Genomic DNA, 17,685 nt, shown 5'->3' with positions numbered 1-17,685 from the left:
CTCAGTATCTCCAAAACTGGTCTTGCACTCCAGATCCCAACCCCACTCCCTCATTCTTGCTGCACCACCATCTACCCACTCACATCCTGCCTGCCCGCCAGATCGAGTCCTTCACATCTCACCTCCCTCTCCTCCTCCCAGCTCCCCCACTGCAGCTCTAGTTGAGACCCCCACTGTGTCCCATCCGGAGGCAATGGGCCTCCTAGCTGGTCTCCCACTCCCAATCTCACTTCCCACAAATCCAGCCTCCACGCAGCTGTCAGATTCTCTCACACACGAGTCTGGTCCTCCACTGCCCTGCCTAGAGCCATCCAAGGGGTGCTCTTTGCCTTCAGGATGAAGCCCAAGCTCCTCAGCCTGACGAGACCCACACACCGCCTCCCACTTCTCCACACTCAGAAGCCACAGGCAGCAGCGGGAAGGGTGCCGCCTCTGGAGTAAGACAGACGTGAGTTTCCAAGGCCGATTTGCCCACTGCCCCACCATGAGACTGTGCACAGATGATCTCACCTCTCATCCTTGGTGTCTCCATCGGATAAGTGGTTTCCCAAGATGTTCTATCAACACTAACTCCTGAAGTCTCCCCACCCCCCGCCACTCCTCTCCTCCCCAGCTGCCACACTGCCCGTCACACACTGTCAGTTCTAAGAGGATCACAGCTTCCTCGCTGTTCTCCCCTCCTCAAGCTCGTCCCACTCCCCATCTATTCACACACAGCAGCCAGCTGCCTAAGATGCAACCCTGACTCTCTCCCCTGATTCAAATTCTCCTGTGACTTCCCACTGTCCTTAGGATAAGTCCAAACTCCTTGCATAGCTGAAAGTGGTCTAGCCTCTACCTACCTTGAAGTCCACCCTCACACACAGGGCTCCAGGAGCTGTGTCCTCTCCACTCCCAGCCCACTCTGCACGTACACCTCCCTGCCCAATTCCTCCTCACCTGCTGGTCTGTCAGATGCCACCTTCTCCAAGCAGCTCTCCCTCACACACAGCCCTACCCTAACCCAAGAGAGCACCCCTTCCTATGAGCTCCAAGCCCACAGAACCAGCCTGGCCCACTCTCATCAGGCTTTAGTGTAAACATCTGTTGGTCTGTCTTCCCAATGGCACGGCTCTGTGAGAGGACCTTGTCATGTTTACCGGGCACAGGGCAGAGACTGAATGAATGTTTGTTCAAAGGGTAAAGCAGACAATGGCAAGGAAGGAGTCCTTGGCCCATGGAAAGCCCCAGGCTCGGTGGAGAAACTTACCAGACTCAACATATATTATTTAAAACATGGCTACAGGAAGCAAAGCCAACATGCCAAGACCCTGGAGGAAAGAGCTGACAAAGAAGGGAAAGGGAAATCGTGGGGACAGTTCAATTCTGGGAAACAGTATATTTGGTATTTGGGAGTCAGTTCCAGGGACAGGGCAAGGTTACCCAAGAGTTTCGCAGCATAATGGGCCGGGGGAGTTAAGGAGCCCCAGCACAGTCCCTGGGGGCAGGCTGCAAGTTGCCACAGAATGGAAATCAGCTCTAGGCAGGCTGTATCGCGGGGACGGGAAGGGCTGTGTCAGCCCCATTTGACCACGGCAGGCCTGTGAGGATGGAACTGGCCTTCGTTTCCATCACAAACCAGAGACATCAGGTTCAAAGACAGCACTTCCTGGTCTTTGCTCCCGACCACGAAGAGGCAGCTGGGTTCCAGGCAGACCACTGAGGCACCACGAGGCCTGGCACCTAGAAGCCTGGTGAGCTCTGAGTCTTTTCAGCCAATGCAAACACCCCTCAACGTTAACTCTAGGATGGAGAGGGAAATGTGGAGACTTCACATTTTCTGGCAGGCCACTATTCCAGATATGGCCTGCCGTCCAGGCCATATCTGGAATAGTGGGGCCTCCCAAGTACCTCTCTTTAAGAGTATCACTGATAGACTGGTGGTCATCCAGAGAGAGGAACAGGACGTGCTGGAGACCAAAACCAGGAGGACAGGTCAAAGGGCAAGTGAATTGCTACCACTCTCCTGAACTCACAGAGCCCAGCTCACAGAGCAGAGGGAGCAGGCCTGTTCTGTGTGGTCCCTCAAGACAGAAAGGGGGCCAAGGGGTAAACGCTCTGGGGAACAAAGGACAGAGTAGGCAGTCCTTATCAACAGTAAACCTTTTGTCCCAGGGGGTGACAAGCAGAAGACGAATGACCGTGATTGTGGATGCTGTGGATGAAACCTCTGGCAAAGGGACACAGCAGGAGCAGACCTCTGAGCAACTTCCCACCGAGACACCAGCTGAAGGATTTTTCTCCTGACAAAGTATTCAAAATACATGAAACCCACTCGCTCAACTTGGACATGTCTGAGACGCACCAGGGAACACTGTGCCAGGGGAATGAGAGCTCGGGCAGATGGAGCAGCAGCTTGGGGGTTCGTGGCCTCTCTTCAGTATGAAAGCTGGGCCCTGTTTGTGTTGGTGTTGTTTAGTATTGTTATTTAACTGCTCTTGTATTTACGCTTTCAGGAGAGAGAAGAGGGCCCTGCCTCCTGGCACGGCTCTGAGGCCTGGATTCTGGCATCATTACAGAACAGGCATCAAACAGTGCCTGGTGAGACTAGGCCAGGGGAGGGACAAGGAATCTTTTGAAAGCCTTTGGGAGAGGGAGCGATGTGGAGGGTGAGCTTCCCCGACCTGCTGCTCCGGAAGTCCACCTGGCCCCTCCTGAGACCGGTCACCTCAGAAGCACAGCCTCTTCTGGCCACAGCTGTAACACAGCAGCCACATGGAGACTGGGCAGCAGTCCTTGGGCACATCCTGAGGATGCCACACCCAAAGCACCAAAGGTTCTGGGGGCTACCACTGGAAACTTCTGCCAAAAAACCAGTGTGGGCATCACGCAGCATCTCAGGATGTGGATCTAAAATTCTCCACCCAGGGCCCAGAAGCAGGGACCAGCTGTGCTCCCTGATGCCACGGCACCAAAACCTGCACACCATGCTTGCCCCACTGCCTCTACCAGCTCACATCAGCCAGAAAGGCCAAGCACTGGGCAAAGCAGAAGGTCGACCATCAGGTGTATTGGGGAGAGGAGGGATGGGGCACCTTCCAGAGTGCTTCCCATGGGCAGCGGCCTTGGCAGTTTGCTGGGGGCTCAGGAAGAGCAGGGAGTTCATGGGGCTCCTCCGGCAAAGATGAGCTCCAGGGCCGCTTGGATGTCCCCCCCAGTGGCTTGCAGGGCCCGCAGGCTCAGCTCATCATCCTGGATGCCCATGTCACGCAGCTGCTGCAGCTGGGGCTGCCACTGGCTCTGCAGAAAGAGAGGACAGGCAGAAGCTGTTAGTTAGGCTCCTACGGAGACTTGCTTATGTCTGTCCTTTCAGGGGGAGAGAGAAAGGTGGGTTCCCCCAGTAAAGCTGCTGATGTGAAGTTCCATACAACACAGCGCTTCTAGGAGAACTACAAGAGAGGCCTGAGGGTTTAGAGAACAAGTTACAGTAAAAGTCTTTCCAATGAAAAAGGGGAAAATGTAACATAAGGATCAAAAGAGAAATCACAAAGTACTCAATGTCTAAATTTCAAAAGATTAAGTTACTTTCTTTCTCCTGCTGTATGTATAGACACACACACAAACACACACAAACGGGTGGGGGGTACATTTTTAAATTAACTTCGCTTTTTACTATGATACACAGTGAAAAGTCTCACCCTCATCTACTCCCCTCCCCACCCTGATAACGTATTTTATTTTCTTTGAAGAAATATGAATATATATTCCTATATTTACCCTTTTCTTACACGCCTTTTTTTCCCCAACGTATTAATGTATCCTAGAGAGCTCCCTATGCCAATACATAAATAACTTTTTAATAACTGTATAACATTCCAACTTGTGGATGTCCTGAAATGTACAACTGGGCTGTTCCCAGTCTTTGCCGTTACAAACAACACTGCAGTGACTGATTGTGTACAAATGTCATCCTCTACATGCACATACATCTTCAGGATAAATTTCGAGAAATGGGACTGCAAGGAATTACACAGCTTTAAGGGCCATCTGTACTTCCTTCTTCATGAATAGTCTGTTCATGTCTTTTGCCCATTTTTCTATGGCGTTCTTGGTCCTAAACCACAAGAACTTCTATAGTTCAGGGAGGTTTTGCCCTTTGTCTGATACGTGCAGATTTCTTTCCCAGTTTGTTATTAGCTTTCAGACTTCGCTTGGTTTTTTTGTTGGTTGGTTGGTTGGTTGGTTGATTGGTTGGGTTTGATTTGCTATGCAGCAACGTTCACATTTATTAACTCTAAATATCTTTTACTGTTTATACAATGGTTCCTCGATTTTGACTTTCAGCTACGAAAGTCCTTCTCTACCATAAGGGTTTAAAGAAATTTCGTATTTTCAAAGCTTCATCAATATCTCTATCCCATGCAGAAGGAAGTGCACACCTGAGGGAAAAGGCTGTGTTCACACTATGGGAAGGAGAAGGCAGTGGGGATGAAATGCAAATTCAGAGAAGCAGGCAGGCAAGGGTGAGGATGTGCTGGGCTTTTAAAAAACCACACAAACCAACTCAAACTCATGTTACAGGCCAGGGAGACACATGAGAGCTTCTGAGCTGGAGAGCAGAGTGAACAGGCATCAGGATGGGGAAGATGAAGGAATGGAAAAGACCAGCTGTCCACGGGTCCTGCTCCTGTTCCCCTCACTGTCCACCAGGGCCATGTGGGCTGGCGAAAACCACAGGGGCCTGACCCTGTCTCTATCACTTAATGGCTTGATGACCGTGGACAAGTTCCAGAGATGACTTTCATGCCCCAGGCTTAGGAGCAAAGGAAAGAGAGTGAAGCAAACAGCCTGTGCACAGGGGCATGCAGTACAATGTGAACCCCTCGGGTTATGCACTTAGCTGCGAGCTAAGCTTCCACATTCCGTGAGGCAGGGGAGATGCTTAAAATCTTCCACGGCTCCCTGGTGACCACAGGACAAGACTAATCTCCTTACGCAGGCACTCAATGAGGCCCTCACACTCAGGCTCCTACTCTCCTTTACTCTGGCTCCATCTCAGGATCTTCCCCACAAGGACACTGCCTTCTGGGCTTGCCTATTTCAGTTTTGTCACCTGTACCTCCACATTCAGTCAAAGAGGTGGCTGTGTCTGCCTGGACACCATGTCCCCTCAACCAAACACCCCTTCCCTGCCTGGCTAACCTCTAACTAATTCTTTGACAGTCACTCCAAACACCCCTTCCTCAGAAAAGTTTTCCCTGACCTAGGCCCTCACCTCAAGCCTGGGCGGGGCTTCTCACCCTGTTGCTCCCTCACTGCAGTAACTGCCTGGCACCCCTCCATGGCAGGGATGAGCACTGGCTCGTCTCTACCCCAGGAGCTGGACCCCGGCCCGGTATATACATGCTCAAGGCTCAGTCCCCGCTCACAGAATGGATGAGTGTCTCTTCAATTAAAACTGCCACAAGTATTCAAGCCAGGTGGTCAGCGGAGCCGGCTGTGGTCACTGGGTGCAGGAGTGGAAGCCACAGGGACAACTAGCCTTGCTGGGAGCATCCTCTCCTGTCACACTGCCATCCCCAGCTGTTCCTGGAGCAAAGCAGGCCAAGTGGGAAGGGCCTCCAGAGAGCAGAAGCAGGCTCAGTGTCCAAAGTAACTAAGAAGCCATGTGAACATCAGGAGTGGGGAAGACTGACCTGAAGGCTGGGCTGCCCGGACGCCTGCAGCGCATGCTGTAGAGCTTGGCTGAAGAGATCATTGGTGATGGGCGTCCCTGACTGGACGCCGGATGACACTGGGGAGGTCCCTGAGGAATGGCCCTAGAGACAAACCAGGGTCAGCGCCACGCTCAGAGACACCTCAGGCTCCCAGCACATACCCACTGCTCTCACATCACCCCAGGGTGCCCCTGGGTGCCCCACGACTGCCTCCCAGCAGGGGCCTGCATGAGACAACCACACAGAGGTACCCCAAAGCTCTCTATGTGCGCAGGAAAGGTTCTGTTCTCTTTTGCTCCAGGGAGATGGAATGGAGCCCCCGACCTAGCCTAGGACCCAGCACTGGGAGAGATGGCCTTGGAAGCTGGAGTGACCGTCACCAGGAATGCTTAAGCCTGTGATGTCTGGCCACTTTCAGGGACAAGTAAGGGTATATTGTGTGACGGGAGGTTCTTCCAAAGTGCTGGCAGGAGTTAATCAGGCCTGTGATGAACCCCAGACTTCTAAGCCCTGAAGGCTGGTGACGGGTGGTCGCCTGAGCTGCAGCGGGAGACCCACCAGGGCTCCAGGTAGAGTTTGGCTCAAAGCAGATCCAGCTCTAGGATCAGCAAAGGTAAATCCATTCTACCACTGGGCCCTTCTCCCTTAGGGGCCTGGCCTTGATCTTCCCGCCCTCTCTCCATACCTGGGTGCCAGGAGTTGGCGTGTGAGAGCTGCTCTCTGGAGTGCTGGCCAGGGCCAGGGCGGTGGCCAGCTCGCTCTGGGTGATAGGCCGGGGCCCGGCAGCTCCACTGTACCCCAGGGAAGCTGGGCGGGAGCTGGGTGTGCTGCTCGAGGGCGTGGACCTGGCGCTCTGAACAAGAGAGGCACCAAGAATCAGGGAAGCAGCCCTGTGACGTTCTCAGATGAACCCCACCCCCGCTCCAGGATCAGTTCTTGGGGAACCTCCCCTAGCTGCCAGGTTCAGACAGCAATAGTATGACATAGCTGGGTCACCAAAGGGCCTCCGATCACCTCCCAGCTGGGGCGTGCCAGGTCCCAGCAAGGGGTGCATCCCCAGCACCATCTCCCCCAAATGGCAGGCAGCCAGGCCACTTACTGGGTGAAAGTCATCCTCATCATCAGAGAGCCCTTCAAACAGGAAGCCACCTGGAGGAGGGAGAACAGATTTCAGGAGGAAGAACAGAAAGGCACAGGCGCAGCTCCAGAATCTCAGCTCTAGTTACTCTCCAAATTCATATTTTCATCTCTCCCCTTGGAAAATTACAGGACAGATGCACTCCTTGACTCAAATTGAGAGTTCCCAAGGAACGCCCTCTGCCAGCACTATACATAGCTGCTGAGTAAAGCAAACCCCTGGACCACCGCCCACTCCCGAGGGGGCCTGCGTTCCACTGTCCTGGGGCTCACCTGGCATATCCCGGTACGAGCTGGAGGGCATGCCCCGGGAAGAGGAGTCGGCCCCCGGCAGCGGGGTGCTGCCTGCCACCGAGTGCAGAACCAAGACAATGGCGTTGACCAGAGCCGGGTGAGCAGGCACTAACCTGAGATGGGGCAGGAAGAAACCCAAGGGTGACTAAGAAGGAAAGAGCACCCTTGGCCATGACAGGAATTCTGGGTGCCCCTCACAACAATCAAGTCACCCACGCCTGCCCTTCAATTTCCCAGTCTTCAGCACCTCCCTCCAGTCGACTTGTGCTCCTGCTGCTCTGTCCCCAGGAACAGCAAGGCCTTCACCCCCGGGCCCCCCTGCAGATGCTTCACCTTCCCCTCCGGCAATGCATGATGGGACATGCACAGCCCAGGAGGCTCAGGGGTCAGTTTCTGGTCTGGACTCCACTACTACTTCACTGGGCAATCTTTGACAGGTCCCTTCTCTTTCCAGGCTTTGGCTGTTTTCTTCACTTGCAAATAAGGGGACATAACCTCTACTATCCCTTCCAGCTCTAAAATTTTGGGATGTATGGACCTGTTTCTTTCCCAGCTTAAAATCCTTCAAAGGCTCCCTAGTATCTATTGAATGAGATCTAAACTGAGCATCACCGGCCTCAGAACCCTGCTTCATCCCAACATCTCTGCATGCCCCTGCCCTTGGGCTTGTTATTCCCCCCATAGCCCTTGCTCCTTCTCACCTCCTGACACATTTAGAAGACAGATTTGGGGGATGGGCTGCAAGAGCAGAATCCAGGGTGACAATTAGGTTTCTGGCCCAACCATGAGGAGAGATAGGGTCCCCTTAATAAGATGGGTATACTTACGTATCAAGCATGTTGGGATCAGCAAAGACAGAGAAGAGGTCCTTGTCCTGGAGAACCCCTGAAGGAGAACAGGGCTCACCTCAGAGACTGGAAATTTAGCCAGATCCAGTGGGGAGACGAGACTTCAGGCCTCAGAGCAACCGGCTTAACAGGGATGCAAGACTACAAAGCAGCCCTAAAGAGAAGCGGGGGAAACAAAGCCCCAGCAGCACAACCACGTGCTCTCCATCTTGCTCCCTGCTTGCCCCCCGCACTTAGGTTACATGCTGTGTACCACTACACCAGCCTCTTTTCCCCTTATCTCTGGGTTCTTCCCTTATCCATCAAGGTGTGCAGGAAGTCTTCCCTGATGGCTATGGTTTGGGCTAACAGCTGCCCTCACATGGCTTCCTCATAGTCTCATTTCGGATGTTATTCAGGCCATATTTTCGCTGTGGGACTGACAAGTCTTGGAGGGATGGGTGTATGGAATACATCTGGATTATTCCCCCTCCAGCCACAAGACCAGTGATTCTTCACAAGATAGTCAAAGGTTCTTTAAGGTCATTGCCTCCTCCTGGTTTCTCCTTCTCCGACAGCTCCTATTTCCTTAAGCTCAGCCTTGCACTTACCAAGAGCAATGGGGTCACTGCTGAGGCCTGGGGTGGCCACAATGATCTGATCTAGAGATTCCTTATTGCTGAGCATCTTAAAGACCTGCAAGAGAAGTGGGGAGGGCTGAACACTCCAACTAGCTCAATGCACTCAGCAAATACCCACACTCTGCTGAAGTACTTCCTCCCTCTAAGTGCTTGCACATACACCACCGCAATGGGACAGTTGCCCCAGGAAACAGATGAACCTCTTTTTTCTCTGAGATCATGGCTTACTGGAGGGGAAACAAACAATATAAAAGCAAGAGCACAATAAACCTTCAATCTCTGGTCTTTTCCCCCATTTACAGTTCTAGTGCTTCCAAAATAAAAGCTCTCATTATAAGCCCAATAACAAAGGTTCCTCTAGATGCCAAAAGTCCTTTTCAATCTCCACACAATTACCATTTCACATTTATATATATTGGGAAGTTTGCAGTTGTATTAATCTTGATTATCGACTCTCCTATAGAAAGATATCAGTGCATTTTCCCAGTGAGGAAATCCTGGTAAGGAGTGGGGGGCAGGCAGTTCAGCCAAAGTCAAAGAATGAGGCCCAGCAGAAACAGTATATGCATCCTTTGCTGTAACCATATTCATTCTGTGAGGCCAATGTCAGGAGAGGTTGTATCATTATCATTAGAGGAAATCAACAATATCTAGCTGAGAGCCTCTTTGGGGGAAGATAGGGCTCTACTGAGACCCACAGACATGGCAAAAACTCCCCGAGGGACTCTTGGGAGCCATGACAACCGGCTTCCAACTCCCTCTCTACACCACTCGAGTTCAACCCCTCTCCAGCAGGCCTGGCAAGCATCTCGTAGGGGGCTCAGCACATACTCACCGCCTCCCTGTAGGAGGAGCTGCTGTGCAGGGCAGTGTGCAGCACCCGGAACTCCCGCAGGGCAGCCACTTTGTCCACAGGTTCTGAGGACAAGACACTCAGTTACCCTACAACCGGGCCCTGCCCCTGCTGTAGACGCACAACATCACTTCAGCCAAGTACCCAGATGCAGGTTCCCTTCCCTCATCACCCCACTAAAAATGGGCACCCGATCAGAAAAAAACATTTATGCCATAGATGTGAAAACTGCACTCTCTTTTAAGCATCTTCAGTAGATAAACAAATTCAAGTTCCAGCAGAGGGGAATCTTATCACATGAAAAAGACTATTCTGATCAATATCCCACTGCAGGAGTTCTAGGCTTTTCACATTTGAAAAGGAGGAGGGTATAAGGAACTCAGCAGACTTTTGTGCAATGATTTAAAATAAATGCTGCAAGCCATCTGAACAATATGGAGCTATGTTGACACAATATGTTAAGAGAAAGAAATAGAACATAGTTGTATGTGCATTCTCTAGTAAAACTTTGTGATGTGTGTCAGTGTGCACGTGGGCCAAGGCTGGAAGGGAACAAGCTAGGGTGACAGGATCAGGGGTAACTCTTTTCTTTTGGATATTTTCTTTCAGGCCTCTGTAATATTTTGATTAAAAAAAAAAATACAACAACGACCAAGAAAACACTGTACTTCTAGGGTTCTTAACAAACTCATCACATGTCCAAAAACAAGCATGTCACTGGGACTCAAAGTTCCTTTTTTTTTTCAAAGCTCCTTTTTGATCTTTGGACACAATGACTCATATATATGGGAAAGTTTAGCAGTTGTCTTAGTTTCACTTGGTCACTTTACTATTTAGGACATCAGCCCATCTCACAGGTAAAGAAATTTGGGTAAAAGAAGGGGGAGTAGGCAGGAAGTCCACCCTGGGTCACACTTGTAAAAGCGTGGTGACCCTCACCCAAAACGGCTACTTGTGATTATATGGACTGTGTACTGCCCAACTCCAGACGCACCATTCCCAGAGCAAGGTGAACAGCACCCCTAGGGTTCAGTGTGGCAACCACATCCTTACCTATAGCTCTAATCATGAGGGTTGTCTCTTTTGAAAAATATTCACCTCAAGTAAATTACCTAATGTATTCATTCAACAAACCTGTGCTAAGCATTTACTCCATGGTTTTGGAGTAAATCTTGTTTTGTGCAAGGCACAGGAATACAAAAAGAGAGAGTCCCTGCCATCAAGGAACTTAACAGTAGGAGAAATGAGACTGGATTAAACACACACACATAATTACAAAATACCATGCTGAGGACTTCAACAGAGGCATGGACCACAGCGAGGGCATTAGGAACATGGAGGCAGACAGCCATTACTGAGTGGGAGGACCACACAGAGCTGCCTCCCAGAAGAGAACGTTTGAGAGGGGTATTTAAGGTAAGGCAGACGTTTACTGGGAAGAGAAGGTATTCCAGGCCTAAGTGAGAATGAGTGCAAAGGCATGGAAGAATATAAGAGGTGCCTCGAAGGAACAGTAAGTCATTCTTGGTGTCTGGAGTCCGGGGTACACACCCCTGCTCAAACAGCAGGCCTAAGTGAGATCCTAAAGGGATCTGTAACCCTCTGCGGAGAACCACCAAAAGGATCCAGGTGGGAAGGAAGAAACTGACACCTTCTCCTCCTACAGGATCTAATCTGGTGGGAGATAAAAAGAAATGTGCTTCCTTTTGGAAGAACACTCAAGGATAAAATACCTAAAATGCTGTCACAAAAGTTTATTTTCAAATCTAAAAGTTTATTTTCACCTCCCAATAAAAAGTCCGTTTGTTTCAAAAATAAATCTCCAGGTAGAAGGAGGATGAAAAGGACTCAAAATCTTAAGCCCACAATCAGCTAAGAGTTATGCTTGTCTCTTTAACATCTCTGAGCTAGTTTCACCCTTTGGAAGTGAGAGGCAGCCAGCCCAGTGGAAAGAACATGGGCTCTTGAGCCAGGAAAACCTGGATTCACATCCCAGCTCTTACATTCAGTTTCTAAGCAGCTAACCTTGAATAAATGCCTTTCTAACCCTCTTTTTCTTCGTCTATAAAATGCTAATGCTATTACCCTACCCTGCTGAGCCACTGTCATGATTAAATGAGATATCAAAGAGAAACAATCTGGCTGGAAGAAGCAACAAATGCTACTTTCCTTCTGTCAATCCCCTCCAGCCAAAGATCAGAGGGGGACACCTACAGTTGAGCAAGTTGCGTTTACTGCTCTTACAGAGAGAATGCCACCACCGGAACCATGGCGCATCTCAGTAAGAGGGAGTCAGAAAGAACTTATAGGATTTGGGCTTTGGTTGGGTGACTTGGTGGGTGAAGTTTAAGGAAGCAGGCTTTTGCTCTGGATTGGAGGCTGTCAGGAAGTGGGGGTGATTTTATGATCACGTATCTTAATAATTCTTATCTAGAAGGAAGGAAAACTAGCACAAGATGAAAGCTGTAATTGGTAAAGAACCAGCAGTCACTCATAATAGCCAGGATAGACGGATATTTGGTCATTTCTGTGGTTTGGACAATGTTCATGTTTTTGTCTCTGCTCAGAAATGAGAAGAATCTTGTTTTTGTCTTGATCCATTACAGTCCCAGAGTGAGTGGCTTTGTAGATGTTGGTGACCTGTGAAATTGTTCATGTTTCAAGGCCTAGCTGAAGGCCAGGCCAGCCCCCAGATGTCAGAGACTGCCTTTCTCTTTCTCACTTCCCATCAGGGTACAAAAGAAGATCTTTTTGTCCATTATGCTTAGAATTGAAAAGAGGAAAAATTTCAAGCTAATAACCAGTCAAAGCAATCGTGAACATTATTAAAATATGTCAAACTGCCCGTTTTTAACAAAGCGAATCTCTTATACAGCTTAGCTTTATCTTTGGGGAGGCTTTTAAAACACGGATGCAAAATTTAAATTATGAATTCCAAGCAGCACCTTTTATTAATAAGTCAAAAAAGCATTAGAGGCTTTGTATGTTTTCTCCAAGAGCTACTTTCATACCACTCAAATATTTTCAAACTTCAGGAAAATAAATTATCAGTATAGCAGGAGTGAGGTGACTGAACAAATCACCGCCTGCAACAGTTTGTGTGAAGATTTGCTAACATGAGAGCACACTACAGCATTTAGAGGAAAGCAGGGAGTTTCCAGCTTTTTTCTAATGAGAACAACAACAATAACAAAAATACAAAGTTCACTCCCTAAAGGAATTTAAATAGACACATCCTCCCCGCCCCATTAAAACAGTGGGTGATGAACTTAAAAGTAGAGAAACAAATCCCTTTCTGTTAGAGGCACTGGCAGCAAGATCAAAATTGTACTCTGTTAATCGATGTGGTCTAATCCAATAAGTAATAAAGATATCCTCTATTATCATCTCAGTAAATCACCCCTTTGTTCCACCCAGGCCCTTGCCTCAAGAACACACACAGACCCTCCTTGCAGGTCCTTGCCTCAAGAACGCACACAGACCCTCCTTCCCTTGTAGATATTACAGAAGCCCTGCCTGTCTAAGAGACAGCACTCTCTCACCCGGTTTCTGATCAGGCTCAGGCCAGGACTTGCGCAGAACATGGACTGTGGACCCAGGCTGAATGCCATAGAAGTCAAGGGTCTGATCATCTTTTAGCTTCCGGCCACAGTAGATCAGATCTAAAAAAAAAAAAAAGAACTGTTCATTTATATTTTGCTCCTCAAAACAATTTAAATGATTTTTGTCCCCTAAGAACCTTATCTTGATTGGACAGATAGCTAGAGAGTGATATATGCTTTAAAAGTACTCTTACTTAATAAATACATTTTTTATTTTTTTTATTTGGCTGTGTTGGGTCTTCGTTGCTGCACGCGGGCTCTCTCTAATTGTGGCGAGCGGGGGCTACTCTTCGTTGCGGTGCGCAGGCTTCTCATTGCGGTGGCTCCTCTTGTTGCGGAGCATGGGCTCTAGGCGCGCGGGCTTCAGTTGCTGTGGCATGTGGACTCAGTAGTTGTGGCACACAGGCTTAGTTGCTCCGTGGCATGTGGGATCTTCCCAGACCAGAGCTCGAACCCGTGTCCCCTACATTGGCAGGCGGATTCTTAACCACTGCGCCACCAGGGAAGCCCAATGAATGCATTTGAATAACAACTGTTAGTGAGCACAAGCTGATAAAACACCGAATCTATGCAGGAAAACTCTAGAGCTTAACACCATGGAGACTGCTCAATTTAAATGAACGGGAAAAATGCAACAATAAAAAAGGATGAACCCCATATTTTTATGACTGAAAACACACTTTTTGCCAGCTTATACCATTTTGTCAGTTTATATGACATTGCGTTTATAATATAATTTAATTATATTCACTTTCACTGCCGGGGCCTGGGTTCAGTCCCTGGTGGGGGAACTAAGATCCCGCAAGCCACGCAGGGAGGGGAAGGAAGGGAGAGAGGGAGGGAGGGAGGAAAGGAGGGAGGGAGGGAGGGAGGGAAGAAGGAAGGAAGGAATGAAGGAAGAAATTATATTTAAATTCCTTCTTCCTCCACCTCGAATGCCCTTGCCATCTATCCTTTTTCACTGCCTTCCCTCTAACCAACCAACCAACCAAAAATCCTTCTAACCACCCCTTAATACCCAGCTCAAATGCCATATACTGAGGGGCTTTCCCTAGCCAGCTCCTCCTTCCTAACCTAAATTCTCTCTCTTTTTTTTTTTTTTTTGGCTGTGCCGGGTCTTAGTTGCAGCACGCAGGCTTCTTAGTTGGGGCATGTGAATTCTCAGTTGCGGCATGCATGCAGGATCTAGTTTCCTGACCAGGGATTGAACACAGGCCCCCTACATTGGGAGCACGGAGTCTTACCCATTGGACCACCAGGGAAGTCTCCCTACCCTAAACTCTTGCTCTATCAGAGAAAGAATTCAACAATGTCATAGTTAAGGAATGTTGTGATAAAGTAGCTCAGTATAACCAACGACTAAAATGGCAACAATAGTTTCCTTATGATTTGCGTTTCTATTCACCCAACAACAATCACTTCCATTATGATTTCTGTTTCTATTCACCCAACAACAATCACTTCCCTGGAGTGTTAACATTAGGAGACAAATCCCGAACTCTTAATTTACCCTTTAATTCCAGAATTATTCTCCCCCAAAAGAGATCAGAGCAGCAGCCCATCCCTAGTCCACAGAGACTCACCGATCAGTTCGGGGTCTGGAACAGACTCCTGGAGTTTGCCAGCAATGAGCTGCTTCAGAAATGAAATACTATAGCCTCCCAGTGAGTATTCGCCGAGCTCTGTCTCTGGCAACCGAAGAATAGATTTGGGGGCAAGTGGCTGGTCAGCCAGCTTCACCGCCAGGTGCCAATCTGAGAGAGACATCCTCTCTCTTTCGCGCTCTCTCTTTCTCCCTGTAAAGGAACAAAGCCTTAGTGGTTAAAGGACAGACCACCACCCTACACCGCCCCCACCCCACCAGGGGGCTGAATGAGAGGTAATTCAGGGTGACACTTGGAAAAGTGCAAGATGCAGCATCAGGAGGCCAGAACTAGAACCTGGGGTCCTCTCTTCACTCACCCTATGACAGACAGCAAGGGACTTCAGCTAAGCCTCAGTTTCTTCAGCTTTAAAGTGGACATAAAAATGTCATGCCAGCTAATAGGAATGTTGTGAGGTTCAAATGAGATCATCCAACACTCTCCCTTATGTACACTCCGTGTTTCTTCATCAACTCTTGCTTTAACTACCACACAGCTTTACAACAAGCTCCCTGCCTCTGGCCTCTCCCTACCAAATATCCATGCTGCCACCCAAGCCATCATTTTAAAACACAGATCTGATCAAGTCACTCCTCTGCTTAGAATCCCTCCAATGACTCCAGACCACCTCTATGAATAAGTCTAAACGGCACAGCCTGGCTTTCAAAAACATTCACAACTGTTCTCTCTGCCAGCCTTCCTCCTCAAGAGCTCTGGGCTGCCCCACCCTCCCCAAGCCTGGATTCAAAACAAAGCTCTCCCCCACTTTATACCTCCGCTCATCTGCTAACTCTGCATGTAACTCCTCTTCCCTCTTCCATCTCTAAGCAAACTCCTATCAAGACCAACCCAAATACAACCTCTCCTGTCCCCTCTCTCTTCCCTCTATTGTTGTCATATTCCCTCATGGCAAAGGGTTACAAATATCTATTTACTTCTCAATCTCCCCCGCATCCCATTCTTAGAGGCTCTTGAAAGCAAAGACCAGAATTTTTGGTCGTTACTGTCACAATGCCCAGTACTTATGGGTGCCCAGAAAATGAATCAAAAACCTGTGGGAAGAATCTTGTAAGGCAAGATAAGTCCTTGCTATAATCATTATTGCTTCCAAAGTGGCTTCTTTGTAAGAGGAAAGAAAAGGCTTCAGAGGCTGCCCAGCAGACCCTAAGGCATCCTCAAACCGTCCATCTCCAGGTTTATGGCAGGGAAGGAAATGGGGCTTTTAATCTACCATATCTCATTTAATCCTCACAACTGTTCCCTGAGACAGGAATTCTCATTTACATACTACAGACAAAGGAACCGAGACTCAGAAAGGTGAAGTCTGTGGCCCAAGGTCACTGATAGTTTATATTGGGACAGGGACACTACCTCTTGGGTAACGACCCAACCGCTCCCACGGGACCAGCTAATTAGTCAACACACGTCGAGCCCGCGCGACCCAGGACCCAGCGCCCTCACCCGTCCCGCGGAAGGAACCCGGCCGCAGGGCCGCCGGCGTAAACACTCACTCAGGTCCTCTCGCCGGAAACAGGAAGCTCCGCGCTGCATTCTGGGAGTTGCAGTTCCTATTGTGGCCCCCGCCCCTTTATAAATAGCCAGCCTGCCAGTGGCGCTAGTTGTAAAGCTTCCGGTTCCGGGGAGGGCGTGGCTCCTCTGCGGTTTGAAAGTTCCGGCGCGAGAATGTCTTCGTGCTTTCGTCGGAGAGGAGTCTAGAGGTGTCAGTGTTCCAGGGCGCAGGTCACGAGAGCGGGGCTTGGCGTGAAGTTTACAGCCCCGCGATTCCCCCACTGTCCTGGGACGCATGCAGAGTCCTTCGGTTACTCCGGGTCCTTACAGCGCCGCAGGTGGGAACTCCCACTGCCGGGCTCTTGGGCACATCGCGGACACCGGATCCCCTCCCGCCTCGACCCTTCGCTCCCAGAGGGCCCTTTCCCGAACGGCCTCTTCAGACACACCTCAACCTTGCAGCCCTCACCAGAAAACGGCCTGCCTTCGGGTGAAGTCGGCCTCTTCTGTGCTTCTCGCCTCTGGCTTCTCGTGGCGACCCTACCTTTGAGGGCATACCAGGAACCCAACGATGACTTCCTTCAAAAGTTGGTTCGTTGAGAGAAGTTACCAAGCCGGGTTCCTCTTACGCCCCAGCGTGCAATGGTGGGAATCAATTCGGGGAGGGCAATTTCCACTGAACTCTTAGAGAAACTGCATACAGTCGTCCCTCGGTATCCGCGGGGGCTTTCTCCCAGGACCCCCCACCCCCACCCCACCCCGTGGATACCAAAATCCGCGGATACTTAAATCCCTTATATAAAATGGCATAGTACAGTCGGCCCTCCGCATCCGAGCGGAGCCCGCCGGTACCCAGGGCTGACTGTTAGATGCGCGATTAGAATAGATGGTGTTTGCACAGAGGTTAGGATTAGCCAACTATTCTGATTGGACTCTACTCGAGGAATTAATTCAAGGACTAAGGAAAGCAAAAAAAAAAAAAAAAAAAAAAACCACAGGTGAATAAAAAATATAATGAGGTTGGTCCTAGCAACTAAAGGCTGATCCGATGTGCACAAACGTAAAAGCATGACTCTGCAACGTCCCATTGTACAGCCTGGGACTAAGGCAGCAACTGTGAGCAAGATAGCTTGACTGAGGAGAGCAGATAAACTGCAGGGTCTCGGAGGGCCTGACGCTGGAGGCTACTCACTCCTCTGCTCTTCTAATACGGGAGATTTTCACGAAAGTCTGTCACTGTCTTCTTGCTGAACCCTAGGTTCCTCATAGTTGTCCCCAAAGTAGCCTCTCCCCCATCCTACCCATTTTTAGATATAACCTCTCTTTCAGAAATCCTTCCTAACTATCCAGCCCTCTTTAAGCTCCTTCTTCTCTTATCTACTAAGGTACTTGGACCTGAACTACATACCTTAGTGTTTTATTAAACTTTGTTCAATACTGTGCCTTGACTGCCTGCCGGAGAAGACAGGGATCCTGTCTTCAT

The 17,685-nt window shown here is 49.5% G+C and overlaps 1 protein-coding gene across 2 annotated transcripts; it reads right to left on the bottom strand.

The window, feature by feature from the left end:
• Positions 1-1,339: 1,339 nt before the first annotated feature.
• Positions 1,340-16,232, bottom strand: LOC132488625 (ubiquitin-like protein 7). 2 transcript variants are annotated; one of them, XM_060097014.1, is made up of 11 exons: positions 16,155-16,232; positions 14,634-14,846; positions 12,991-13,110; positions 9,431-9,513; positions 8,566-8,650; positions 7,955-8,012; positions 7,107-7,240; positions 6,796-6,845; positions 6,382-6,549; positions 5,676-5,798; positions 1,340-3,279 (listed from the first exon to the last, which is right to left on the bottom strand). In XM_060097014.1, exons 2-11 carry the CDS (start codon positions 14,815-14,817, stop codon positions 3,142-3,144), a joined length of 1,143 nt encoding a protein of 380 aa, XP_059952997.1. In that variant the 5' UTR covers positions 14,818-14,846; positions 16,155-16,232; the 3' UTR covers positions 1,340-3,141. The 2 variants fall into 2 exon arrangements, with proteins under 2 accessions (XP_059952997.1, XP_059952996.1); XM_060097013.1 differs by lacking the exon at positions 16,155-16,232 and adding an exon at positions 16,065-16,148.
• Between the last annotated feature and the right edge of the window lie 1,453 nt (positions 16,233-17,685).

Source organism: Mesoplodon densirostris, chromosome 4 (genome assembly GCF_025265405.1).
Source record: "Mesoplodon densirostris isolate mMesDen1 chromosome 4, mMesDen1 primary haplotype, whole genome shotgun sequence".
NCBI classification, from domain to species: domain Eukaryota; kingdom Metazoa; phylum Chordata; class Mammalia; order Artiodactyla; family Ziphiidae; genus Mesoplodon; species Mesoplodon densirostris.
This window is presented reverse-complemented; position numbering and strand designations above follow the sequence as displayed.

Bases quoted from the DNA above. Each gene is read 5' to 3' on its own strand.
- LOC132488625 (XM_060097014.1), bottom strand. From the start codon at position 14,817: ATGTCTCTCTCAGATTGGCACCTGGCGGTGAAGCTGGCTGACCAGCCA. The intron at 7,241-7,954 runs GTAAGTATACCC...GCCCCATCTCAG, and splicing joins GATCCCAACATGCTTGATAC to GTTAGTGCCTGCTCACCCGG. The intron at 5,799-6,381 runs GTATGGAGAGAG...GTTTGTCTCTAG, and splicing joins CGCCAACTCCTGGCACCCAG to GGCCATTCCTCAGGGACCTC.